This window comes from Anguilla anguilla, chromosome 7, assembly GCF_013347855.1.
Source record: "Anguilla anguilla isolate fAngAng1 chromosome 7, fAngAng1.pri, whole genome shotgun sequence".
NCBI classification, from domain to species: domain Eukaryota; kingdom Metazoa; phylum Chordata; class Actinopteri; order Anguilliformes; family Anguillidae; genus Anguilla; species Anguilla anguilla.
The window spans coordinates 21998215-22025799 of record NC_049207.1 but is presented as its reverse complement, the minus strand read 5'-3'; the positions used below and the strand labels follow the sequence as shown (position 1 = coordinate 22025799).

General features: G+C 44.2%; 1 protein-coding gene across 4 annotated transcripts in view; it reads left to right on the top strand.

Annotated features, from left to right (window-relative positions):
* vax2 (ventral anterior homeobox 2) overlaps positions 1-24397 on the top strand; it is a 48591-nt gene extending 24194 nt beyond the window's left edge. For all 4 annotated transcript variants that reach the window (XM_035425563.1, XM_035425565.1, XM_035425564.1 and 1 more), the window contains one exon: positions 19250-24397. In XM_035425563.1, coding sequence (XP_035281454.1) covers positions 19250-19711 — 462 coding nt within the window. In that variant the 3' untranslated portion in view covers positions 19712-24397. The remainder of the gene's footprint in view (positions 1-19249) is intronic.
* Positions 24398-27585: the final 3188 nt, after the last annotated feature.

Genomic DNA, 27585 nt, shown 5'->3' with positions numbered 1-27585 from the left:
AATTGTGCAGTAGTAAGAGTAATGTAATGTAATTGCGGGGAGTCTTAATTCTATATCCAATAGAGAAATCGCATTTGATCGCTGATAGATGTCTTCTCTTGATTACCACAACAACATAAAGCAATTGCATTTTTTAGATCGCCTATGCTTTTACGGCTATGTGGCATATGTGGTTAGACAAATGTGAGCTGGAGTTTGTTCTTTTCGAAATCGCATTAGATTGGTTGCCAAATGATCGCCTATGAAATGCGCTGCTCGATTTCAAGAAAAGGGATTGGGAATGGTATTGCGTCACATTTTGTGCGTCACACTAGCAACAATTGTGCAGGAATAAATATCCATGTTTAGTCATTTCGCGTTTTATGGGAATATGTTCTTTTTATTATCTCAGACTTATTCGCTTGACCTACATGAAATAGCATACAGGGTGAAAAATAAGCGCTGCCTTGTTTGTACAAGTCATGTTTAAGCACATCTCTTATGTTTTATCCTCTAATATAAAACATGAGATGTGAGTTCAAGGTAGTGGAAAATGTTTAATGAACAGCATGGTTCAGTGATTTAATTTATTCCTACACTTTCTGAGAGAAGTTCCGTTTCAGTGGACATTGCGTTTTACCAAGTGAAAGCGTTGCCTAATGCGGAATCTGATGTATATGTAGTTCAATTACGTACAGCTTTTTACCATTTTTCTTTAACAAAATCTAATGAAACATGTATTAATATGTATCGCTTTTCGGAGGTATTTTAATTTACATATTCATTTGAACTCAACGGTCTCTGGGTGCATTTTAAAATTACCATTAATATCAGTTGTAAGTGCACCTAGGAAACACAATTCATATTCGTACAACGTCACCTTCGTTTTCGCCAAAACCGGTCTACTTCAATCAAATTTGAGTAATGCAGTCTCTTTCGAGCGCTTTTATGACCGTGAGAGTGATGGGTGGGTAAGCAACGGGGTCCAGTTCATGGGTTTTATACTTCGTCCAGTTACACTGCTTAAGTAGATTACATCTCAGGGACCAAAAGCCTGAATCTATACGTCTAAAGGGATGGATATCTAGGTTGAGAGATGTTTTGACATGATTGGACTAGGTTAGTTCAGGTTAGCTCACCTGAACGTCTGAAAACCCGGTTACATTTTGTTTAAAAGTGAAAGTTTTCTAGTCGACTGTGACATAGCCAGGCTATATCAGTGTAAAACCTGAGCTATATCGGAGCTAACCTAGTCCGTTTATGTCAAAATTTCTCTCAGCCTAGATTTATTCCCTTCTAGACATCTACTTTCGGGCTTTTGCGCACTGGGATATGTTGTTTGGGTATAGGATGCAGCCTGCTGTGGGTATGAGCAGCGCGTGTTTTTTATTTATATAAAAAGTTTGATAGAAATAATTTTAATTAAAAGGGGAACCACATGCCGACATAGATATTAATTACACAAAAAGGTAGCAATGAATATCCTCTTGAGACCAGGAAGAAAAAAGTGTACATAATGCAATTGTCATGGATGATAAAAACACGTCGCAGTGAAAATATTTTTAGAAATGTATCTTATATTTAGTGAATGTACCTTGTACTTTAGGTTTCAGTATAGCGGGTTATGGTTCTTCAGATTAGCACCAGAGACTCATGTCCCCTTTAGTGGGGAAAAATGAATTGCCGGGTCTTAGGAGGGTGGTCAGTTGTGATGTGTTGACGAGTCAGATAAACACGTAAGCTAGGCTAAATTAAACTATTTCAGGCTGGAGTAGGCTATTCTTACAGGCCCATGTGATATCGCTGATTTCACACTTAGCTTCTCAGTCCACCGTGAACTGTTTTATTTTACTTTGTTGGGTTTATTGCTGCACTCTGCCAGGGTCAGAAATATGAACAGTTTAATAAGGCCGTTGTAATACATTATTGGTTGTCTTTGTGAACATACATATTTAATCGTTATGTTTGTAGGCTTTTTCGCGAGTGGAGAAAATGTTATTCCAGAATTGTAGGCTACAGCCTACAGCGTAGTTATTTCACTGTTTTCACTGAATGCGGCAACGATACTGGCGATTAAAGAATTGGTAGCGCTATAAATGTATGAAAATTTAAAAGATCAGAATATTTAATAATTGCATGCTATTTTGTCATAACATTTGTTACTACACATTTCCGTTCATTTAAGATGGGAAAAATTAGGAAAGTCGTTGTCTATTTTTTGTCTTTTTTATTCTTTTTTTTTTTCTTTGCCTATTTATTTTCATATCAGTATTCTTCTGTGGTCTCCGATCGAGTTCAGTAAGACTTTTCGCGAGTTAAAAGAAAAACAGTTGACGAGTAGTAGGCTAAATGTGATCATGGTCGACTGCGTCTGTCTGGAGACGTTCGTGAACATTTTAGAGCAAGCTTGAAACAGAGTTCGGAGAACCTAATTCTGTGTCAGCATGGCACACAACACAGGCGTGTACGGAACTGCCGGCAACTGAAGCTACTCGTTTGCTATGACATCTGGAACTAGCCTATATACAACCTGCGAAGGGGATTCTCTTAGAATGAACAACAGGATGACGTCCGTCGTTCGCACTGAACTGGACTCACCGTAGTGCTGCAGTAATTACACAGCAGTCTATTTCAGAAAAGAAAAAGCATAATATTAGCTTCGAGAGCCCACGCTTTATGTAATGTCGTGTAGCCTATTCATTTCAACGATACCGGTATAAATCAATTATTTTTCTCAAAATATTATAATGCCCTCCAGCAGTTTGCACTGCATGTTTCACCATTTTAGTTTTGGCTGTAATTTCCGTTGCTCATTCCCATGGCTGAACGTAGAACATTTATTCGTTCATTCATGTTAAACATTATCTCAGTGGGTAGTAGCCATTTATTCTCGAGAGATGTTTTATAAGACTTATGGTGGTCCGTTTTGCATAAATAGGCTTCTGAATGTTAATTGTCGACATCTATCTCAATTTACTTCTCTCAGTATCAAATATGCACTTATTGTCTAATTAAATGGCGCTCAAAATATATGTAGGCCTAGTGATTCACTTAATTTTTTATGAAATGTGTATTAGGCCTAACTTTCGCATTTTAGGGACGAATACTTGGAATTGGCTTTTTTATTGAATTGCCATGTCCATAGTAACGCAGTAGCCTATCCAACAATTAGAGAATGATTTTTAAATATATAAAATCTAAATTAATAGGCATGTTTAGCATTTCCCATCTTAAACAACATTTTATTATGGTTTATAAGAGAAATTATCTAAATTAAATGCATGAAAATGTAGTGCACTTGTTTGAAAATGTTTTCCGGCAATAGACTACAATGCTGCATCTTGCATAGGTCCCTACGAAATACGAGCATTGTGTATATGCGTTGGCTAATAGCTTTAAAGTTTGTATAAATAGTCCGTTTACTTTTCAAAAGATACATTTGTGTGTCATTATAACATTCATATGTCGTCTGGTGCTTGGGCTACATTAACGAATTTAAGCCTATAACATTTTTTCCTCACACATTTTCTAAAATGAATTGTATTGTGTGATTAATATTGGTGTGCAGTAAACAAAATGTTATGCGTTCTTAAATTTGTTACTCAATTCCGTTTTTTTTTTCGTTTTTTTTAGTTTCCCGACCTATAGGGAACATAGGGAATATTGCAACATGTAGTTATGTTTAGGTTCTACTTGTAAATTCGGAATGCCTTGGAACGCAGCCTATGAACTAGCCTATCCGAATGGGGTCATTGAAATTGAACAGAAAGCTAATTAACCGTGAGACTAGGAACAGCAAAACGCGACTTGCAATGACTCTGTACGTTCATTAGGCTATAGATTCATGATACATTCCCGTGTGCCACAGGAGCGTGGGCCGCGACGTAAAATTTCTAGCCATATCTGTCTTTAGACAACAAAAAAAAACGCTTAATAAGAAAACGCGGTGTGTTATTTTGTGTATTGTCTACAGAGTTAATTCGATTTACATTTTGATGTGTGTCAGGCGTTCGTTTACATATTTGTTGGCTACAAGTGAACAAATTTAAGCTGGAGGGAGGAGGGGCGAATCTAAACTTTTCTTTTTGAGCGGTCATCGGCAATTGACCCTCTCGCCTCAAACCCCCCCACTCCCACCGTCCTTTTTTTCTTGAAAACCTGTTGGCTATCTGCAGGCTATCACTGTTGCACGGACTAACGAGTATGTGGGCGGGCCAGTTGATCTGCGTAGATCTCGCGCAAAGAATCGGTCTGTTAATTTGTGAAGTTCGATTCAAATTCCCAAAATTGAATTATACCTTTCAAAGTCAATAAATCTACCAACACCTACTTAGACGCTGCTCAGCCCAGCCTCCAGCGGTAGCAGGAAGAGCCGCAGCTCCCAGCAGGTGGCTCCTATGCTCCAGTGTAAAACAGCAGGAGGACCCGCGCCCATAGCACGCAAAGGATTTTCAAGAGGTTCTGCCACGCGCTGCCCAGGGCAATACAGCAAAATGCACTGCACGCAGGCACAGCCTTGCAACGGCTTGACTATGGTTTGGGGAACCACATAAACGCAGTCGTCTTTACGAAGTGTGGAATTGTACTAAACAAATCATTGCGTTTATAATTCTGCTTTGCAGTTTTCTTTTATTCACTAGGTCATTGCTTATTGAACTTGTATATGAAATGTATCTGGGTCTTCTGATAGCTGCATTTACCCTGGAAGACACGAAATAAATAAATAAATAAATAAATAAATAGACATGTGGATTATGTTGATTTCAGTGCACACAAACCCAAATTAAGAGGGATAGAGGGCAATACAGTTATGCTCCTGCAAGTGTGAAAAACCTAAATGCAGCCCTGCAACAAGTGTGTGGATGTGTGTACATCTCACAGGATGAATTCATTTTCTGTGTTAATGGTGGCCAATCCAGCAGCCAATCATGCAAAGCCAAAGCAGGTCTCGCCAGCTTCAAGCTGTTAATCATTACTAGGGGATGGGCTCACATAGGACCCACAGAGATCCCTACCCAAAAGCAGAACCAATAGAAACCGGGTCCATTAAACAAATGACCAGTTGATGGAAGACATTTTGGAGCTATTTCTTTTTGCCTCTTTTTGCAGATAACGGGCAAGGTTGTTGGAGAATTTGAGATTGTCAAATTTTAACAACTCCCTTTTTTATGTGGGGCACGACACACAAAACCCATCCAAGAAAAATGTACAAATCTAAAAAATAATAATAATAAAAAACAATAAAACAAAACAAACAAAAAAAACAAGACGTAAACAAGAAAAACAGAAAAGCCTTTAAATGAAACACTACTTGAAGGCATCTGCAAATATTAATTTGACACCCAATACAGAGCACATTGCTGCTTGCTAGCACAAAACCGTTTTAAAATCTTCAAGGGTGCTCCTAGTCTTATAGTGCGCAAAATCAGCTCTAACTTTAGCCTGCGCTGCCCTTTCTTTGAATTTTTTGAAGCCTGCCTGCCTCCCCAGCTCAACGCGGGGTAACTTGCCTACCTGGGGTCTAATATTGATTAAGATTCTCACTCCACTCAGTCATCCCTGCAGTGTGTGCTATGACCGCACTTGGGGTTCAGCTGTTAAATTTTTTGTTTTTTCCACCTGATGTTGAGACTAGGGACACACCGATATATCGTCCAACGATCGGTATCGGCCGATAAAACTAACAATTTGCGCAAGCAGCATGGCCTGGCTCGCAGTTGGCTTCCCAGTTGATCCCAAAGGTGTTGGATGGGTTTGAGATTAGGGCTCTATGCAGGCCAGTCAAGTTCCTCCACACCGTTCTCATCAAAACCATTTTTATATGGACTTTGCTGCGTGTCTGGGGGCGTTGTCATACTGAAATAGGAAAGGGGCTTCCCCAAACTGTTGGGGAAGCACATAATTGTCTTGAATATGATTGTATGCCGTAGCATTAAGAATTGCCTTCACTGGAACTAAGGGGCCGAGCCCAAACCGTGAAGAACAGCCCCAGCCTAAGTCCAGGTACTTTTGGTCATAGAGTGTATGTGTTGTTACCTGGGAAACTTGATGCCATCAAAATGCCACGGCTGACAGTCCCTTTCTGTAAGTGCTGAGCGAGAGCGTAAGCGTATGCAGGTAATGACAGAGTTGAGTGAACCGGAGACACATTGTCTTTCTTTATCTTTATTGTTTCTTCTCCATGGCTTTTCAAAATGAAAATAAGTTTCTGCTATTTAGTATTTTCTTGGGGAACCGCAATGACACTTTATGTCTTTTGTTTGCACTGTCAATAGCAGCCCACAACCGAATGTTACTGCACTGTATCGATATGGTTTGAATGTTGCCTCCATAATCCAACATAATTTTATTGCATCAAGTCTACTTAAATAATCAACTAGATAGCTAGTGTTACAGGGATACTGGCTCCTGTAGCTAGCTATCAAACGTTAGCTAACAATGTTGAGATTGATCAGTTTTGACGAGTTTGTGTGTAACAATTTCCCTGTTACGCAGCTTAAAGGAAGTTATGGGAATCAATAGCTAACATAAGCATGGCACTACCTAAAATGAAAAATAAACTTGGAGGGGGGGGGGGGGGGAGAGGAGAGGAGCAGATATTAACATTTTTCTCCTATGTTCATGATGTGTTAATATTTTACAAAGGTCAGAAGATTGTTAACATTAATGCACAAAAAAATATGTAAACCTGCAAAGTAATGCCAACAATTCCCTGGCACTTTAATTTAATATAATCTAATGTAAATTAATTTGATCTTATATATTTTTATTAAACGCTCCAAAAATCTTCTTTGTCACTTAAGTTTATAACATTGATCAAGATGCTCTGTATTCAGTTGTGTAGTCTTAATTATATTTCTTAATTATATTACATATTTCAAGAATACACTTTAAGTTGGATGAATGTGAAGACATAATAAAAAATAAATGTTTAACTTTGTTTTACTTTAAAGTTGTGTAATTAAATTTATGGAAGCAGAACCACCAAACTATCAGTATCGGGCAGTGCTTTCCCTAAATAATCGGAAATTGGTATCGGCCAAAATCGGTTCATCCCTAGTTGAGGCCAATATTTCTGTAATTGTATCAGAGGAAATAATACCTTTAAATAAAAATACCTCAGGTTTTGAGCATTATTTTTATTTAGAGTGTTAAACTCTGTTAAACTATTGCCATACCTGCTGTTGTACTTTTCAAACCTTTAATCATACATGAAATGTTGATGGAAATGTGCCAAAATGTGCTTTTAAACGTGTCCAGTCAGATAATGTCAGGGTAGTATTGAAAGCCTGATTGGCTGGACAGTTATTGATTGAGCAGTGAGCTGTGAATTTCCTAATGAAATTCCATTGCGATTGACATTTGCGGCAGCACTCAGCCAGGCATGAATGAGCTCAGATTAGCCAGTGTACGTGCGGACACAGGGCAATTTAATGTTGTGCCAACAGACGATACAGTGGTGGTGATGCTAATGTCACTGGCGTCTAAGCTGATTTTTGACTGACAGCGGAGGTCAATTCATACGATAGGTTGAATCTGGCCTTTCTTCCAAAACCCTCTTGCTTTATCAACTGTACTCTCAATTTTAAACCTATCCAGGACTTTACAGTTTTCGGGGTGTCTGTACGAGTTCCAGGGCCTGCACTACATAGGGCAGTGTGTATACCCAGCACTCATACACACTGTACTGTGCATTCTTTATCAGCTGGTCACCGGGAACCACTATGTAACCAGATAAAGATCACATTTTTTTTTTCCTAAATCAAAGGTGCCTTTTACCGGTGTCTCCATTTGAATTGTAATATCAGTTTTGATGTCTTTTTTTTTTTGGAAATGTCTAGGGATGTCCTGACTGCAAAAAAGATGGATATGAAGTTGGATTCCCTTATTTAAATATTTTTGGAGGAAACGTTTCTCATTTGACATTTGGCAGGTACTTCTAGTTTAAGAAATATGTATAATCATTTACTTTACATCACATTGTTTCACAAACCAGTCCCTGACCAGATGTGATGTGGCACGTTCCATATTCTCCATGAGCAATTTCAGATTGAAATTTTGTTGCCCCTTCAGAAATGCTCTCCTGGAGAATCAACTGTTGAATGATCTTTTTTTTTTTTTTTTTTTTTTTTAGCCTGGCTATATGTTTGACAATTTGTAATTCATTTTAATACTGTTACCTCAAATGAGCTGAAACTCACCACACACCACCAAAATACAATGGAGGCTATTTTAAAATATTGGAGGTCTGCCATGTATGAATTTAATTTGGGTATCGCAGAGGTGGGGTACCCATTTCAATTTTCCAACCTTCAGAAAATAAGAAGGAAGTAATTAAGGGCCTATTTAAACACTCATACCTGGTAGAAAATTTCCTTAATGAGATATGTCTTTGAATTCTCCTTGGGCTTTTCACTTCAGAAACTGTGTTCATTACGGAGAACCATGTTGTGGCTCATCTGATACAGGGAGCTTCTGATGCCCCTCCCACACCAGGCCGTGCCTCCATCAGCAATGTTTCCTCATCTACAACCCACCCCCCTCCCCCACCCCCCAGAGCCATCTTCAATGTCACGTTCGGGCATAGGTCCAGGACTTAATCTGCATTTACAAGCCATTGAGAAGGTGGTGTATTTGAGTGCGATAGCTTGTGTTTCAATACCACAAATGGTGGCAATTTATCTCCTCAAAGGTGCTGTAATTACATTTTAAATACTCCTTTTTCTTCTTTCCCCCCCCCCCCCCCCCCCCCCCCCCCGAAGGGCAATGCAGGTGGCGTTTCAGCACAGTGCTCGCTGTGTCGCGTGTGTGGTTATTCAGTTTATTAAAATCATTTATGGCATGTTTGTCTAATTTGTGGCTTCCTTCTTAAGGCCTTTGTGTGCCTGCGTGTCCTTGTGTGTGTGTCTGCTTTCTCTTCAGAAGTTCTATATGAGCGAGCCCTTCTGCACGTACACAGATCGGTCATGAAAAACAGCACAGCGGATGTGCTCTGTTCAGCTTGTACTTTTACTTTATGAGACCTCTCAAGAGGTTGTCTTTAATATGTGACCAGTTGGATAACGGCTAGGTTGGGCTGTAGGGTGGTAAAAATGAGTTCGCTTTGTGGATCATGTCCAACATGTCTGTCAGAAATGGAACGCATCAGCGGGTCTGGACACCAAGTTGGGCGGAGCTATGTAGAGCTGGGATCATCAACTTTGAGAAGTACAAAGTTTTGGGGTCCCATCATATTGGTACAGTTATCATTCGCCGCTGAGATTTCGGTACCCATTCTGACCTGTAATGTTCTGTGAGAGCTTGTATCTAGGTGGGTTCAAAAGTTGATTCCTCTCAGTCTTGGATCTGAATAGTTTTGAAAGAGCAAACTTAGTGACCGCATGGCAATTTAAAGCAGTTTAAATAAACAGACTTTACCTGTCTATTTAAATGGCTTTTTTACTTATGACTTGTAGGTTGAGTGCTTATAACCATTTTTTATAACTGTATACAGTAGGTTCAGTACTTATAATGGAATTACTTGAAAATTGCAGTAGTACGCACTTTCATCAGTCTCTGTTTGAACTTATGACCTTACTCTGACATGGGTCCTGAACACAGACCACACAAGCTTATGGAATTAAGCTTTAAAAAATGTAATTAATGCATTGCATTATCTTAATGTTTGAGATGCATCAGAGGCTAAAAGCGATGTTTTTAATGACAATGGAACAGAACTGTGTAATCGTGTAGCAGTAAAAATGTCAATTAAAAAAAGCACATGACTATTCACAAATCATGGTTAAAATGGTACCACCCCCTCTTTTTTTGTTGTTTGTACTTACATTTCAGTTTTTTAGTTTAGACGTCAGTTACAGGTGTTAATGCTTGTGGGCTCTGCAGCACAAACACAGTTGCAATGGGGTGTGACATTTGTTGTTCCAAGTCCTTCCCATGAAAAAATAACGTCTACAGCGAATATGCCGTCACCTCTTGGAGAGGCAATAAGAGTGTGAACCTGGCACCAGGGTTATTGGGAGGGCAGTGAGTTAGGTGATGACGTAGTCTGAGACACCCATCTCCACCACTTAGCCAGGTTTGGGCCCTGCTTTTCTCAAATGCTACTCGAAAGCTCTTGTTTATTAATGCACCTGGGTGTAATGCCATCATAATAATATTACTAAGAATAATAAAACACCAATAAGACATGGCCTCAGTTGCAGAAGTTGGTTGTTCAGGCTTGAATTTCAAGGCTGCACTGCTTTGGGTTTTGCTCTGTGCAGCTTTCTTTTTTGAAAACCCACGGCTTAGAGAAAAGGCGAGGTGTGTAACTGATCGCTAAAAGTGCTGTCAAAAAGCTGTTTTTTACTAGTAGCTTTGGCGAATTGGCGTATGATCGAAACAGGAAGTTCCGTTGGTCACGTAGCACCGATGTAGCGTTCCAAGGCAAAGGCGGATAGGAGGGTTTTGCAGAGAGAATCGGAGCATTTTGCTACTCATGTGCAGTAAACTTCCACATGACTGAAAAGAAAGAACCGCGCAGGGAAAATTTCACCCTTGTGTATATTGTAGTAAGTTCGCAATATTGGATTTGCAAAGCGGTGCGTTGCGTTGCCATGACGATGACACACCGGTACATCCGTGTGAGTGTGCGGGGACTGAAGAACACACACAAGATCACGGGAGTGATGTCACCAATGGTCTAAACCAGGCCCTCTCTGCCCCAAGGAACGTGCGGGTTTTTCATATACTTACCCGTTTTGAAAGAGTTTTCCCTGAATCACATGTCCAAAAAGAAGCGTGTCTGCTTTCCTGGCAGTGCAACTGTGATAATGCAACAGGAGTGTGTTTATTCTGGCCAAGAGAGCTGGGGCCTTTATTTTATTTATTTTTTTTGGGGGGGGGCTTGTGTAATTACCCTCAGCTGTGAGTAAATAAGCTTAGAGTAAGCTCTTTCATTCTTCTCCCATTGAAAGCAGCAGTCAGTCTGTACACACCTCCTACTGACACACCCCCTTACATGGGACCCTGCCACAGAGCAAGCTTTAATTCCCCATTTAATTTTGGTTTTTTATGTTTCTTTAATGCTATTAGTGCTCCATACTTTTTTTTGCACGCTTAGTCTGTGCTTGGTCCACCTCCACACACGCACGCACGCAGACACACGCACACATGCATGCGCGCACAAATCACACTTTGCGTCTGATTTGGAACACAGTTTATAGTACACTCAAAGTTTTAAGGCACTCTTGATGAAGAAAGGAGAGTCAGATATTTTTTTAAGTCTTTATTTGTTAGTCATATCCATATTTGTTAGGTTACATTAAAACAGACAAGCAAAAATCCAGGCACATTTCAGCATAAAGCAGCCTTTGTCAGGTTTAAAAAAAAATTTTTAACTCTTGGTATTATTTCATTTATTTTAATTTTATTTTTGTCCTGACCCAAGCCTGACCCAGGTTTGTATTGTAAATAATGTTTAACAGGTTGCATTCTTTGCCAAGCAGTCTGTGTGTCTGTGTTGCATGCTGAAATGGAGCAGCAGCAGTAATGCAGCAGCGTGAATGCAGTTTACCTGTCAGCGCAGGTGCCAGGAGGGTACACACCTCTCTGCTTCTGTGGTTGGCTGAACTCTGCAACACCTACAGTGATGCTGGCGAGGTCCATCTGAGTGCATAGTTGGAATAGCCTGTACCCAAACCTCTGTCAAATATATAGTGAGACTATGGTATTTCTGAATCTCTCTCTCTCTCTTTCTCTCCCTGTTCAGCAATCAGCTTGTTAACCCTAAGATCTGAGTGGTTTGCCTTCATGCAGTGGCCAGGGTAACTGTCAGCCTGTACTGTGACCCAGTGAGCTGGTACTAGGGCCCCATTTGGCCTGGACAGGCATCCCAGTGTCTGGACAGGAGTCCACTATTCTGGCGCTTCTGCTGAGCAACGTAAGAGACTGCTTTTGTTTCTGCGTACTTCCTATTCTCTCTGACTTAAGATGCGATAAGAGGTTGCTGTTGGTCTGCGCTGTTGGTGAACTGCCACAGGGGGCGCTGCCCAGCAGGTGCCTGCTTGGGATTATGGGAAATGAAGTCCTCTCAGTCGTGGCCCACAAGCCTAATTGCCTTATCTAAACCTCCGCATCACAGGGCGCAGAGCAGGGGACTAATAATAGGCCAAGTGCTTTCCACTAAGGCGGATTACGGGCCCATATCTACCAGCCACTTCCTAAGACAGGGTTGACCCCTGGCTGAACCTGGCGGGACATGTGTTCCAGTAGAGCGGGGAATGGGGCACAGCGCAGAGCACAGCGCCCCAAAAAGGTGAGCAGGTGGAATAAGGGGGGGCGATAAAGTTGCTTGGTAACCCCAAAGCAGAGGTGTGTCCTTGTGGGTATTTATGCTGGGGGGCAAAGATGGAGGGCTGAAAGTGAAGTGCATGGCTCCTGGGCCGTCCTGATCCGTGATTGGCTGCAACGGGCCACTATGTAGTATAAAAGGGCGTAACCCGTCGACTAGTGTTCTGACAGAAATCACATGTTTGCGATCAAGGAAAAGGTCAGAGTAGGGACAAGCAGGCGGGCGGGGGGGGGTCACAGAAAGCTGTAGGGGTCACAGACGGTGTCGGGTGCATAAAGAGCAGGTGTTACGCACCCATCTGTTCACTACAGAATTTGACTTAACCTTCACAATCCAAGTGTTCTTACACCGCGGTCTGCCCTCTCCACAGATTACAATGTGAAAACCTAACCGGAGCCAAATATCCCAACTATTTTAATGCCTCTTTCCGTAGTTTTCCACCGGTTACGTTTAATTCCCTGTGATGTCCGGGCTGCTTTTATCGCTCGTTCCTCAGAGACTGTGCTGTTGGGCGTGAGACCCTGTCTGAATGTGACTGGCAAAGCTGTGCACCAGTTCACAATAGATGCCATGCTTGTTGTTTTCATTATGCAGACCTGAAAGCGACCAGGTGGTAAACTTTAGGTTGCTGTGTGTGTGTCCATGTGTGTGCGCATGTGTGCATGCGTGTGTGTGTGCATGTGCATACATGTCCTGGCAAGGCTAATAGAAGAAAGAGAGATAGTGTGTGTGTGATGTGGAAAGGGGAATACCTATAGTGTTGAAGCAGATGTTGTTCCAGATGTGATTTGGGTGATGGTGTAGATGCAGATGTGTGTTTGAGCTAATGTACATGCAGATGAGACATGCAGTGTCTCCGGAGGTGATATTAATGTAGATCCAGGTTTATGTTCGTGCGAATGTAGGTACAGATGTGCTTTTTAATGAAATGTGTGTGTGTTCTGTATGTGTGTGCATATGCCTGTGTGTGCATGCATGTGTGTTTGTGTGTGTGTGTGTGTGTGTGTATGCATACATGAATGTGTGTTTGCGTGTGTGTTTATGTGTGTGTGTGCGCACGTGCGTGTTTATGCACATGCATTTGCATGCACGTGTCTGTCCGAATGCACGTTTCTGAATGTGTTCTGAGTGCCTGCCGGTGTATAAATGTGTGGGTTGGTGGCGTGCATGTGGGCCTGTGCTAGTGCGTGTGAGCATGCGTGTGCATGTCTGGGGGAAGGTATAGCTGATCAGTACTTCACCCCCCCTCCCCCGTCACCCGTCCCCCCTCCCCCAGTGAGAAGCAGAGTGGAGCAGATAAGACAGAGGATCCAGGTCATGTCAGATTTTTCAGTAAAATCCCTGCCCCAGCAGTGAACCCTGGATCCCATTAAACAAGCTTTATTTCCTACAGTGTTGCTCCGCAATGCGGATTTACTCTCATATTCTCTTTTTTCATCATTTTTTTTTCTCTTCAGTTCAGTCGCTTCAAAACCCCGTCGCTCTGTGTAGCCGGTTTGAAAAGCTGGATTCCATATTTGTCCTGGACCAGAGAGAGAGAGAGAGGGGACAAATGAGCGGGTGGCAGTGTGCAAAGGTCGGCCTCAGGGTCAGCCAGAGGTCAGCCACAGTCTGTAAGGGTCACCGGTAATGCCTTGACCCCTGGTCCCCGACGGTGATCACCTATGGCAACACGAGCACTCTATTCAGGAGAGCGTGTTCGGTACACGCTATTTACAATGGGAGGACGGAGAGAAATGGAGACTAACAGAGGAGTGGAGGCGTAGGGAGTGAAATATGGAAGCACACAGCGAAAGGTCGGTGCAAGAAACGGTGTGTTTTGCACCAAGAAAACATTAAAAGGGTTGTTTTTTTTTTTTTAAAGGGACATTTTGAAACTGAACCCATATTTTTAAAAGCGGCTTTCAAGACCCGTTGGCCAAATTCCTTATGGTTAAGTAATTAACCCACATGGAAAGCATAAGTCCTTCAGCTTTACATCGTCAATACATTTAATTTAGAGAGCTATTCAGTACTGGCGCTGTGATTTTATGAGAAACACTATGGCTAAAATTTTCACCAAGTAAAATTTTTTAAAAAAGACTTTCATACAGAATGCACTGGATACCTTTCTGATACATACATAAATTCTTTCGTGTACTTCCATTTTACATGTATCTGGTGTGTCAGCATGTTGTGTCGCTTGTTGGTGCTTCGATGGTCGTTGCACGCTCTTGGTGGCTTTTAAAAGCCCTGTAATCCGGCTTGTATAATTCCCTCAGTCAAATAACCTAAGCGTTTTCAAAACATTGATAAAATCACATTATGATGTGACGGCACGTAGCCCTCCGTCCGTAGTATGGGTGCGTTTAATGTGGGATTAGAGGAGAGGAGGGGGAGGAGAGATCCGTTGATTGATATGTATTTGGGTTGCAGCTGGGAATGAGCAAGCTGTCACATTGACGGCAGCGTGGGCCGTGCGTGCGTGCTCGTGCACGCGTCGGTGCACACGTGCGTGCGTGAGCGCTCGTGTCCGTGCACGTACGCGTCAGTGCACGCACGCGTGCCTGAATGCTCGTGCACGTGTTCGTGCGGGCGCACGTGCGTGCGTCAGCGTGGGCAGGCGTGCTCCCGCGCGTGCGTCCGCGCTTCTGCGTCCGTGCTCGCCCGTTGTTGTCATATCATTGTGTATCTTTAGAAAACAAGCACCGGTGTAGATGGTGCAGATGTACTCTCGACGTCTGGAGAGGCGCTCGGCGCTGCTGGTGCTCGTCCTCGGCCGCCGCCGCACCGCCGCGCAGCCCGCCCGGGGGAGCGGAAAAGTCGGTCAGGATCGTGCGCATGTTTCATTCGCACGGTCTCTCTCCGTGGCAAGCGGATCCTGACCTCGCCCCTGATCTCGGCTCTGCCTCGGCCGATCCCCACGCCCTCCCACACGCTAACCTTAATTACACGTCAAACAAGGTCAGTGCAAGTTCACTGCACTTTAACCTGCCTCCTCTGTCATGCATCATGGATACAGACAGAGTGTGTGTGTGTGTGTGTGTGAGATTGCGTGTGCGATTGCGTGTGCAATTGTGTGTGCGATTGTGTGTGTGTGCGATTGTGTGTGTGTGTGTGTGTGTGTGTGTGATTGTGTGTACAATTGTGGGCGTGTGTGTATATGTGTGTGTTTGGTGTGCGTGTTTTAAGAATCTGCATTCTTATGCCCCCAAAATTGATCATAACTTTTCCCCCAATGGTCTCTGCATGGATACCCCATTATTTAACAAAAATGTTCTTTGGGGTAGGGTGCTCCTGTTTGGGGGAAATGGCAGTGGTTTAGCAGATGCTCTTATCCAGTGCCAGTATGAATGGTGAAGCTATGGATGCATAATGCCTGTTCGTGCACTGTGGTGCTTTATGGGTTACAGACTATTTGCCCTCCAGTAATGTCCAACCATCGCACCCTCATCAGATCCTCATTGCCCCTTGGCATAATTCCCCACTGTCTGGACCCCCTCCCTCAAGGAGTGGGGGGATGGTAACCACACGCGGCCGGCAAGGGGGGGAAAAGAGTCACAGCTGGCCAATCAAAACAAATGGCAGCTTATCAAAACGCATCTTAGACAAGTCAGAAACGCATACCGGCCAATCAAAAGGCATCACAGACATGTCAAAGTGTGTGCCAGCCAACCAGAAGGCAGGACAGCCATTCAATATGCACACGCTGGCATTAACCGTTTCACTGCTGTCTCCGCTCCTCATTGTCATGCGCATCTTAACCCCCCCCACCCCCCGCTGACTGTAGCATGCAGGCAGTGAATCGCCATGACAGTGCTGTGGTGATCTATCTGCGGTGCTTTCGTTCCCACCACAACGGGTACGACTACGGGGTGACCCCCTGCAGAGAAAATGCTGAGGACCCCAGACACCCTGCACACATCCCTCCAGCCCCTGTGAGATACGGTTACTGCTAAGTGGGGAAACAGACATGATTGGAAAGCAAGAGACATACGCGCAGAGGATTGTGCAAAGGATAGAAATGTTTGTATTTGACTGGACAAAGGATAAAATTGCTCGTAGATGATTGGACGAAGGATAGAATCGCTTGTAGAGGATTTGACGAGGGATATAAATGTATGTCCAGGATTGGATAAAGGATGGAAGTGCTTGTACATGTGGCTACTGGGGAGCTCACTCAGGAATAGCACCATGGTCTCGGATCAAATCCGACCCGTGCCAGTGCTGACTGCGTTCAGCAGCCCTACAGGAGCGCCGCTTAATTGGCTTTGCGTTGCTCGGGGATATGGGAGGGAAACAGTCGGTAGGGATATGTAGCTCGAGCGAATCCTGCTGGCCGTCCAGACTCCTGTGGCTAACGGTCTCTGCATGTGCGTGTGAACGGGTCTTCTTCTCCCCTGCTCTTGCGGCAGCGGTGTGAAAAGGAGCAGCTGGCTGACAGGCACGTTTCACAGTAGAACCGCAAATCTTCACTCTCCCAAGCCGGCAGAATTGTACATTCCATCATTCGGGTGGGAATGGAGATTCCAAATTTATTTTAAACTAAACAAAACTATTTCTGCTTCATAGGAGCAACCTGTGGCAGCTTGGTGTTTTTCACTGCAAAAAATAGTCTGTCGTAACCAATCTTTTAGTCTTGTAATGAGAATTAAAATCTTATTTTTTAGAAAGTATTAGCTTATTTTAGGTTACTCTTTGCTTGACAAGTGAAATTGCCTTACCCCATTGGCAAATCTTGCAAGGAGTCAAACTATAATAGTCTGATCTCATTGGCAATCTTTTTGTCTTATTTTGCAAAAAAATTAAATTTTCAACTTTTTTTTCTGGCCGACACATGGCATGTTGCAAGCCGTCGCATTGGTGAAATGATGTTTTTGTCATGGATAATGACGCGCCTCAGCCCTTCGGCTCCAAAGTGGGAGGGGAGAGACTGCTGGGGGCGTGTCCGTCAATATTACTTAGCGCAGTGCAATTTTGGGGAAGCTCATAGGCATTTTTAGGTGTGTCTAGTCGTTAGCATCATTCACCGCCCGTCAGCACAGGCCAGATCTATGGCCTGAAGCGCAGGCCAGTGCACAGCATATTACTCATTTTGGGGCTTCCCCTTGCAATGCGCACTGTGAAGCCTATTCAAAAGGCAATCAATGGTTTTCGTGGATCATATGCTGTCCAATTTGACTTCAATATAAATTGCAGAAGTAGGAAAAATGCATACTTTGCATTTAGTGTTTTTTGTGTATAATTTTAATATTTATTTCCTGTACTTTTTTTAATTGCTTGTGGCTGTTCTTACATCTTTTTGTGTTTTCTCATTATTTCTTAGTTATCACATAGTCTGTTTAAGCTATTTAGCTACAGGTTCAATTGGGAAATTCTGATGGAAGACAATTCAAACAGATTCAAATGAATTTCTTATTCGTATGAACTCACCTCAACACCTCAACTCTGCACCTCCTGCAAAAGACTGTCTGGCAAGAATCTGATTAGTATATCCTCACCATCCATTGTATTGACTCCATTGACATTTTCAGAACACCAGGACACGGGGCTCTTAAAGGGAATGAAAAGAGGTCATTTGATTGGCAATGATTGAATCCTTATGAAACACACCCACCGCTAAATTATTCAGGCTAATCCATCCCAACTGCGCTGCACACTTCAAGCTGTGTGCTGCTCACTCCTGGTGACGAAAATGCCAACATTCACTGGGCACGCCCATTGCGCCCACGCGCCACGCCATTGACTGCGCCCATGCACCGTGCAACTTTAATTCTGAAAATAAACGGCCCTTTTAGTCTAAACATAGGACAAAATACTGTTAAGTTTGTTTTATTTTTTTGCTTTTGCATACGCCGAGCAGGATGAGGCTAGTTTCATCCTGTTGTTGAACACAGCCGTCCTCCAGTGCCAAGTCTGCTGCTCAACACTGCGGACCTGGCTAAGCGGTCGTGCTTTGCTTAAGGGAAGCGTAGGAGCTTTGTCTGGGCGTTCGCACCTGAGACCGTGTGCAGTGCACGACCGTGTGTTTTACCCCGGAACAGTTGCTGGTGTCCGTCTTAGAACGCTAGGCTAGAGAAGGCACACGGTCAGACCAGGAACTAAGCGAACGGCGACCCACACGTGGATTAAACATGGACAACCGCAATACAGTAGTTTGAAGCGGATAGCAGCTAGTTGGGGGGGGGAAATAATCATGCTGGGGAATTAAAAAACTGATAGCTTGAGCTTTGCTGGGTCGGAGGTCAGAGGTCGGCCACATTGCCGTGGGTCGACTCGGTCGGGTTTGTAATGTCAGGACAGATGCTATTAAGCACAAAGCCGCTGAAGGCTGATGGCGGTAAACATTAAATGGAATGCAGGTGGGGCGAAGTCAAGTCCGCGACTGAAGCAGGGGTGCCGGTTGTCCTCACCACTATACGCCATTTAATTGAAGCCATCGTTTGTCACATTGACGGCATTCAGGGAGTAAATCAGTTTTATGATTGAAAAGCAGCAGCACATTGTGCAGGACTGCAGCTCTTAAGGCCTTGGACACATCTTTCTTTATTTGATTTTATTTATTATTAATTTGTTGACACCCTTCTCCAGGGTGATGGACACAGCTGAATTATTTATTTTTTTGCATTCTACTCATTGAAAGGCTAGATGTTGTACTGAAGCGATTCCGGGTGTGTACTTTGCGCTATGACAGCAGCGCTCCATCCGGGATTTGAACCTCCAACCGCAGTTACAGGCCCTGTCCACGATTATGCTACTTTTTGGCTGGACCGCAACAGCGGGGCCAGTCCTATTAACGCGAATGTCTGTGACTGAGTGAGTGATGAAGTTACACCGTTGGTCGGCCGAGTTATGAAGTTACGCCATTTGGTCATCCGGTCCAGCCATATACTAGGTTTTGACCTGGTCTTGTTTAATCTGCTTCACTTCCCCTCCCTCCCTCCCTTCCTCTTCCTGCAGGTTAAGGTCTGGTTCCAGAACCGCCGCACCAAGCAGAAGAAGGACCAGACCAAGGACACGGACAAGCGCGCCTCGTCCACCTCCGAGTCCCTGGCCACCTGCAACATCCTGCGGCTGCTGGAGCAGGGCAGGCTCCTGTCGGTCCCCGTGCCCCCCAACCCGCTCCTGGCCCCCCGCGCGGGGAACGGCTCCATCCTGGCCAACCCCAGCGGCTCCTCCCCCGGCGTGAGCAGCACGCCGCCCGGCGGGGGCGCGGGCGGGGCCTTCGGGCTCTCGCTGCCCCCCCTGGGAACCCCGCCCTCGCCCCGCCTGGCCGCGCCCCCTCTCTGCTTCTCCATGCCGCTGCTGGGCGGCAGCCAGGACCTGCCCTCGGGGTACGGGTGCGGCTCCTCGGCCTTCGAGCCGTACTCACGGATTGAGAGGAAGGAGGCGGAACTGAACGCAAAGAAGAGCGCGTCCTAAGGAGCCACGCCCACCTCCCCCAAACCCCGCCCCCGGCCCGCCCCTCCACCTGCTGCCTGTGTTGCTGAGAGGGAGGGGGGAGAGCCAGGAGGGAGGAGTGCTGGACTGTGGTCCTGCTTGCCCCACCCTGACCCAGCCACACACACACACACACACACACACTCACACACCTACATACACGCACACTCACATACACACTCACACGCACACACACACACGTACGGACGCACAAATGCTCACAGACGCTCGCGCATACACGTGCACACACACGCACACACACGCACTCGGCACATACGGACAAGCACTCACAGGTGCACACGCACGCATACACACACACAGGGTCCGGAACACGAGGCGTTACTGGGGAAGCTGCAGAACAGCCTGCTGTCTGTTTTTGAAGTGATGTCTGTATGTGTTGTGAGGAAGGTGGTTTGGTGTGTTTTTTTTCATTTTGTTTCTTAAGAAACTCATTCCTCGACATTCTTTGAAATAGTCTTCACTCTGCCTGTGCCCGTGGTTGGTGTTTTCCTTTTCTCGGCTGTCTTTTTCATCTTTCTGAATCTCTGCAAAGCTAGGATGCAGGGCCCAAAGACCTCTCAGAGGAAGAGAATTGTCTGTATCTCAGTGATAGCCTCGCATTAATAACCTTATTGTTCTTACGCTATACAATGGCGCTGAACCCAGGTATCATAAAGTAATGGCAGAGAAGAGGAAACTAAGTCCTTCATAAGAACACATTGTTCCCAGGGTACACGCTGACCTGGAGCAAAAACTGCAGTCCTTCCCTCTGCTAAGTTTGGCTGTTTGTTTTTGTGTGTGTGTTTGTGTGCGTGTGTGTGCAAGTGCGTGTGTGTGCGTACTTGCATGCGTGTTTGTGTCTTTGTTGTTGTTGTAGTATCATAACCCATAAAATGTCACTGAAAATCAGGGTACATGAGTAATGACCACCAGGACTTCATTACCCAGGTTTCCTTGTGCTTATGTGGAGCTATCTCCTCACTGAAAGGCAGTTCTGTATGGGGGGGGGTGGAATATTTCCGATTAATCGGGAAATACAGATTTTTCCGACATTTAAATGGTTCCACTTTTATTAGGGTTTATTGCTGAACCTTCTGTCCTGCTATCAGCGGACAGAGTACAGAAAGGTTGTGATACTCGTGACGTGATACCCACGTGCTCCACCTCTGGCTGAGACGTGTGCGTTTTGAAGATCCTGATTAATCGGGAAAATCACACCCCTGGGTATGCGCTGTGAACCTCTGACTCCCCTGTCCTTCCGCCATAGTGTAAGAAAGGACTGATATTCCTGCTGGCCCAGACACACACCACTAAAACATCAGGTCAACATTGTGCCCCTTTCAAAACCCGTCCCCAAATGACCATGACAGCCTATAATGTTGGCCATTCTGCATTTTTGTCTCTGTATACTAGTAGTTTTTGGTCTGTATTTAGCACATTGAAACCAATGGCAGCATTTCCGTGCACTTTGTCAGTTGCGTACTGTATTTGGTCCGTCATTTCATTGCGAGTCACAAAGCTGCTCTTTGCTTTGGCACATGCCGTGCATATACTCCGAAAATCCGGCAATTCAATTTTGTCCCCTGTAGGGGACACGAGTCTCTGGTCTTAATTTCAAGAACCATATTTTTTACTATTCTGAAGCCTACACAGTACAAGGGACATTCAATAGTATAAATAATATTTTTGAAAATATTTTCACTGCAACATGTTTTTGTCATCCAAGACAGTTGTATTGTGTCCCAAAAAATGTATATACTTTTTTTTCTGCCGGTTCTCAGGAGGATATGCTGTCACATCACTTCTGATCACAATACACTCACAACGTGCCACATTGTGATACAGGGCAGTATCATGATTCTTGTCGTGATACTGATTCTCGTCATGATCCTGCTCTGCCTTTCTTACTACTATTCCTAAATCAAGGTTTTTCTAAAAAAAAAAAAAATGTTCTTTTTGATGAATATTTGTGATTGTTGTTCTGAATGGAAGGTAGTATTTCTTGGTGTCCAACTTCTCCGTTGTGTTTGACCTGAAATCTTCGACGCTCACAAACGAATTTCCGTACTACAGCATGGCAACTCTTCCGCGTGTCAGACACATTTAAAGCCCACTCTCTCTCTTCTTTCTACTGTCATTAATGCACTTTACTGTCATTTATTATTTTTTCACTCTGCAGTATTAAAATGTGCTGGGTTCTACTCGGAAAGGAGCCAAGAGTAAAGGATCTTTCCCTTCCTTTTCCACTCCCAATCATAAGGAAAAGCAGTTTAAAAAGCAGTGATGGCTTTTTATTTTAGGTTAGTGGTTGAAGCATCTCCAGAACAATCCGGAATCTCATCCCGAGTGGTGGTTTACAGCTCCTCTCCCATTGGCTGAAGGAAAAAATAAAAAAAGTGAATAAGAGAAAAGGTCTGATTAATGCACTTTTTAACCTGAATCTCAGTGTGAGAAGAGGCTGAGCGCCGTGTGTGAGGCTGCAGAGGCGCTCTGAGCTGGCTCCTTTTGGGTTCGGCTCGGTGGTTTATGTCCTGTGCGCTCGCTTGTTCTGTTTGTGCTGTCCGTCCGGTTGCTTTACCCCCGTGTTCTTTGGTGTCCCGTTCTGCAAAGTGTTGGTGGTTATACTGACAGGAGTATGACTTTCAGTGACATCAAAGACATCAGTGTCTTCTCTGCATTTCAGCTTACCCCCACCCCCACCCCACCGCATCCTCTAGTCAAGGTCTGAACTCTCCATTCAAGCCTCTGCACCTAATTGCAGCCAATACCAAATACGAATAAGGATTTTTCAATGTCATTCGCTAAAGCCACAATAGGCCACCGCGATTGGCGTGAGCCCTAAGCCAGTCATAGCGGAGCGAGTGCCGTAGCACCCCACGGGTCCCCGCTGCGATATGGCGTGTCCCATCGCCATAGAAACAGTCGTGGTCTCCTCTTCGTGCCATGGTCGAGCTGTGCCGTTGTTCAACAGTATGTTTGATTACACAAGCAGTATCCATAATGCAAGCGCCCCGCTATGAAATATTGAAGCTAAGAGGGACGAGCGATGATTCGTATCTCCATGGAAGCCCTTACATTTTGCTTTTCTTAACTTATACAACTTTCCAGCCCCCAGTACGCTTTTTTTAATGTTCTTTGCACATGAGAAGGGTTAAGCGGTCTTGGGTGTTTCCCTTGCACTGACTTTGATATACAGCACAGGACCGGTCATCTTTCCTGCGAGACGAGATCATGTGCATTTGACAGCAGGTTTCAGACCTTGCGCTAGGCTTTGGGTTACTCTTTCAGCTAAGCAGAGCACTCCCTATCCTGACTACCTACCTGTATACCTGCATGCGCTCACATCTGAAGCTGCTTGCTTGTATTTGTATTCGCAGAGGCACACTGCACGCCACACGATTTGCACACAACAACGGAACTGAATATGAGTGGGTGGAGAGGTCCTTTTTCTCGGCGAGATATGGAACGGAACAGATTCTCTTTCTCAGAGAGATATGGAACAGGACAGAGGTCGTCTTTCTGAGTGACATATGGAACAGAATAGAGATTCTCTTTCTCAGAGAGATATGGAACAGGACAGAGGTCGTCTTTCTGAGTGACATATGGAACAGAATAGAGATCCTCTTTCTCAGTGAGATATGGAACAGAACAGAGATCCTCCTTCTTAGTGTGATATGGAACTGGACAGAGATCCTCTTTCTTAGTGAGATATGTAACAGGACAGAGATCCTCTTTCTCAGTGGGATATGATACGGAACAGAGATCCTTTTTTTAGTGAGATATGATACAGAACTGAGATCCTCTTTCTCAGTGAGATCTGTAACAGAACAGAGATCCTCCTTCTCAGTGTGATATGGAACTGGACAGAGATCCTCTTTCACAGTGAAATATGTAACAGAACAGAGATCCTACATCTCAGTGAGATATGGAACAGGACTGTGATCCTCCTTTTTCTCAGAGAATTATGGAACATGACTTCCAACAACAACACTGAGGGAAGGGGGGGTAAGCACAAGGGGGCCTTTGGTTCCTTTTGACAGTTCTCTTTCTCTCTAGCTGTCTCATGTTCTTTCTCCTTCCCCATGATCCCAATTTTTGGTCCTAGATCCTTTTTCCTCTCTGATCCATGCACATGCCTCTGTTTTGGCTTGCATGGAACAACTTTGAGGATTTCCTTTTCTGCGAGAGTGAAAGTCAGGATCTCTTTGTGATTCTTCTTCTGTACTCTTCCTCTTCCTCCTTTTTTTAAACTTGCGGTGCTACTGTATTCTCGGTTTCAGTATGGGTGGAGTCAGATGAGATTGTGTCTCGCGGTGATTTTTGGTGTTTCTTACACGCAGCCATGTTCCCATGGCAGTAACGTCCTGTGTACCTTGTCAAATTAACAGACACCAGCTACTCACAAAGTACAAACTGTATGTAAATATATAGGTCTTTGCACAGTATCTCCGTGTCAGTACCATGTGGTCTAAAGCAAAAGAAAAAAAGAAAGAATCTTTATATATGCTTTACATTTCTTTGTCTCATTAACAATTTGCACTTATTTAAAAGAGTTTTTTGTGTTCTGGTTAAGGGAGCTGTTTTCAGGCTCTGGCTGTGAAAGCCCAGATATTGTATAATATGTATATGTATTTTTCTTCATATGCATATAAATATATGTCTATGTAATTTGCTGTCTGCCTCTTTCTTTGTCTCTTATTTTTCTAAGATATTTTTGTTAACTCTTGCTGTTCCTCTACGTGGCAAATTCTGCTGATGTTTGTTACAACACTGCATTCAAAGCACAGAGAACATGGAGCACCAAAAATAGAACGTTGAAACGACCAAATGAGTTAAATGTGACTCAATATTTTTATTATTGATTTAAAGAAATTCATTTTACATGCCTCAGAATGTTTACATCATTTTTTTGTGCATGTATCTTCAAACTGTACAAAAGTAGCAAAGCAGGGTGATTTTGTTATCTAATCGAGAATGAACGGGGGGAAAACCAATCGTGAGTGGGGGGGGGGGATTATGGTGTGGCAGAAAGAGCTGTGTGCACCCTGTGAATATTGCACAATTAAAATGTCTTTCAAAACAAACAAAATAAAAACATTTAAAAACTGAATTCTGTGGCTCACGGATGGCTGTGGCCCTAAGTGACTGCATAAAACAGGGCTGCCCAGCACGGTTCCTGTAGATCTACCCTCCTGTAGGCTTTCACTCCAACCTTATCAAAGCACATCTCATTCAGCTGCTGAAGAGCTCGTTGAGCTGCAAATTAGTGGAATAAGGTGTGCCAAAGTATGGTTGACATGAAAACCTACAGGCTGCTAGATCTTCAAGGACAGGATTGGGCAGCCCTGGCATAGAGAGTTAATGCCAGCAGCCGGCTCTGAAAAGTAGTCTCAAACAGCATGGGCATGTTAGGGGTGTCCATTGTGAGAAGGTGTCTGATGAGGGCTTTAGCTTTGTTGGATGAGAATGGAGGTAAATTAAGCAGAGGGCCAGCTGCTCCATCACATCACAACTGCCACTGTTGTAGGAAGCCCATATCTGTCGAGTGTCCAATGAAATGGTTTCAGTTCTTATGGCGTGATTTATTTATACCTGCCTGTGGTTGATGCCGTGTGTTTATGTGTAATGGGTGGGAATGCACTAGTTGGGGGTTGTGGGCAGGTTTTATTTTTCTCTTTTGAAAATTTGTCAATTGCTGCAGTCAAGGATCGTATTCTCGGTATTATTTTGAAGATTGTAATACGTTTTCACAGAGCTTCCACCTGTTTCTGGGGAGGGGCTTCCTCCTGTGATGTGTAGTCATTCCTAGTGATTGCTGCAGCAGACGTGAGCAGGGATGCGCTAGTTCTGTCTGGAGTTTATTCGGAAATGGAAAAGGCTCTGGACTAAATCAAGCTATCTAGTGACTGAGGAGAGTTCCTCGATCTTTGCCAAGTTGGTCGCACGTCGCACAGACCCTGACTGAGGCCCCTTCTCCACACACCACTGTAACGTGACTGCCATTACCAAACCCCCAAGCAGCCCTCCCAAGCCCTGCTCAATGGCCCAGCAGGGATCCTCTTCACTAATTAGGGTCACTAATTGGGGGTTGGCCTGGTTGGGATCCCCTCCACACCTGCATGGTCATGTGACGCTGAGCGAGGTGCGCAGGGTCAAGGGTCAGAGGAGTGGGGAAGGGGGGGGAGCTCTGGATGAGAATAGAAGGGGTGGGGGTGCAGTCTTCGAGGGGTTAATTGCAGCATGACCCCAAGATGGACGACTCGAAAGAGCCTTATAAACCCCCGCCTGCCCCCCCCCACCCCCCACCCCCCCATAGCCACTTCCCTATCCACTGAAATGATGGCAGTTGTTTTGACACAGTTCACACAACTGACTGACTTCTCCACAGTCCTCTGCATTCCTGAGGCCGGGCAGATCTCCTTAGAGGGGAGTGACCCTGTGGCATAAATCGCAAATCTCGTTAAGGAAATTTCAGCTGAGAAGACCGAGTGGCCCAGTCAGTAAAAACACTTGCCATGACTGCAGGTTGGGTCTTTGTTTTCAAGCCCAGGCTAGTCTTTAGTGGACAAAATTACCACTGCATTTGAGCACCCACAAATTGTTAAGGTTTGGGACAAACACATATTTTTTCTTGATTTGGCTCTGTGCTCCACAGTTTTAGATTTGTAATCATACAATTCACATGTGCTTGAAGTGCACATTTTCAGATTTTATTTAAGGGTATTGCTATAGACCTGTTTTCACCCTTTACACATGGCAACACTTTTTAGACATTTTGGGGCTCCATAATGTTTAATACTTTGTTGCATATCCTTTGCATGCAATGACTGCTTGAAGTCTGTGACCCACAGTCATCATGAGGTGCTGCTTGTTTCGGGGGCAAGCTGCCTTACGTTTCCTCTTCATCATGTGAAACACATGTTCAGTAGGATTCAGATTAGGCGAATGACTTTACCAGTCAAAAATTGTTCAGTTTTTGGCTTTGAAAAACTACTTTGTATGTTTGGGATCATTGTCTTACTGTTGGATGAAGCACAGTCCAATGAGTTTAGGGACATTTGGTTGAGTAGATGCTTCTGTATACTTCCTTAATTCAGCAGTTACATCATTGATGAAGACAAGCGAGCCCGTTCCTATGGCAGCCATGTATATCTAAACCAAAACGCTCCACCACCATGTTTTACACTTGAGGAGGTGGGTGCACTGGATCTTAGGCGGTTCCTTTTGGCCTCCACACTTTGCTTTTGCCATCACTCTGATATAAGTGAATCTTGCTCTTTGCAGGCTCTTTTCGGTTCTTCTTAGCAAACTGTAACCTGGCCAAACTGCTTTTGCAGCTAACTAGTGGTTTGCATCTTGCAGAGTAGCCTCTGTAGATCTGTTTGTGAAGTCTGCTGCAGGCAGTAGTCACTGACACTACACTTTTTTTTCATGTAGTGTCGATGTGTCTAGTGATGTGTTTGGTTGACATTTTTTGGTGATCAGGGAGTTCACCACAGTCTCTGGTCTGCCCTGCTATTGTGCTGCTGTATCTGTACTATGGATATCATCCGTGATCCCCACCTCATCCAAGGATCTTCATCAAAAAAGAGCCACAGAGAGCACAGAAGAGCAAATCCACTACGCTTGCTAGCTTGCAAGCTAATGCAGTTTTCAGTAGGAAGAGCAGCTATACTGAATCTCTCTCTACCATGAATTCAGTCAGCGCCTTTTTTGCCTATTTCAGATGTATCTCCAAATTCGAATTACCCACCCATTGTAGTTCTTCAAAAATGAGGACAGGCAGAGGTGTATGTCATTTTGGCGTATACCTCTATCGAAATTTGCACCTTTTCTGCTGATATCTCTGTACAGAT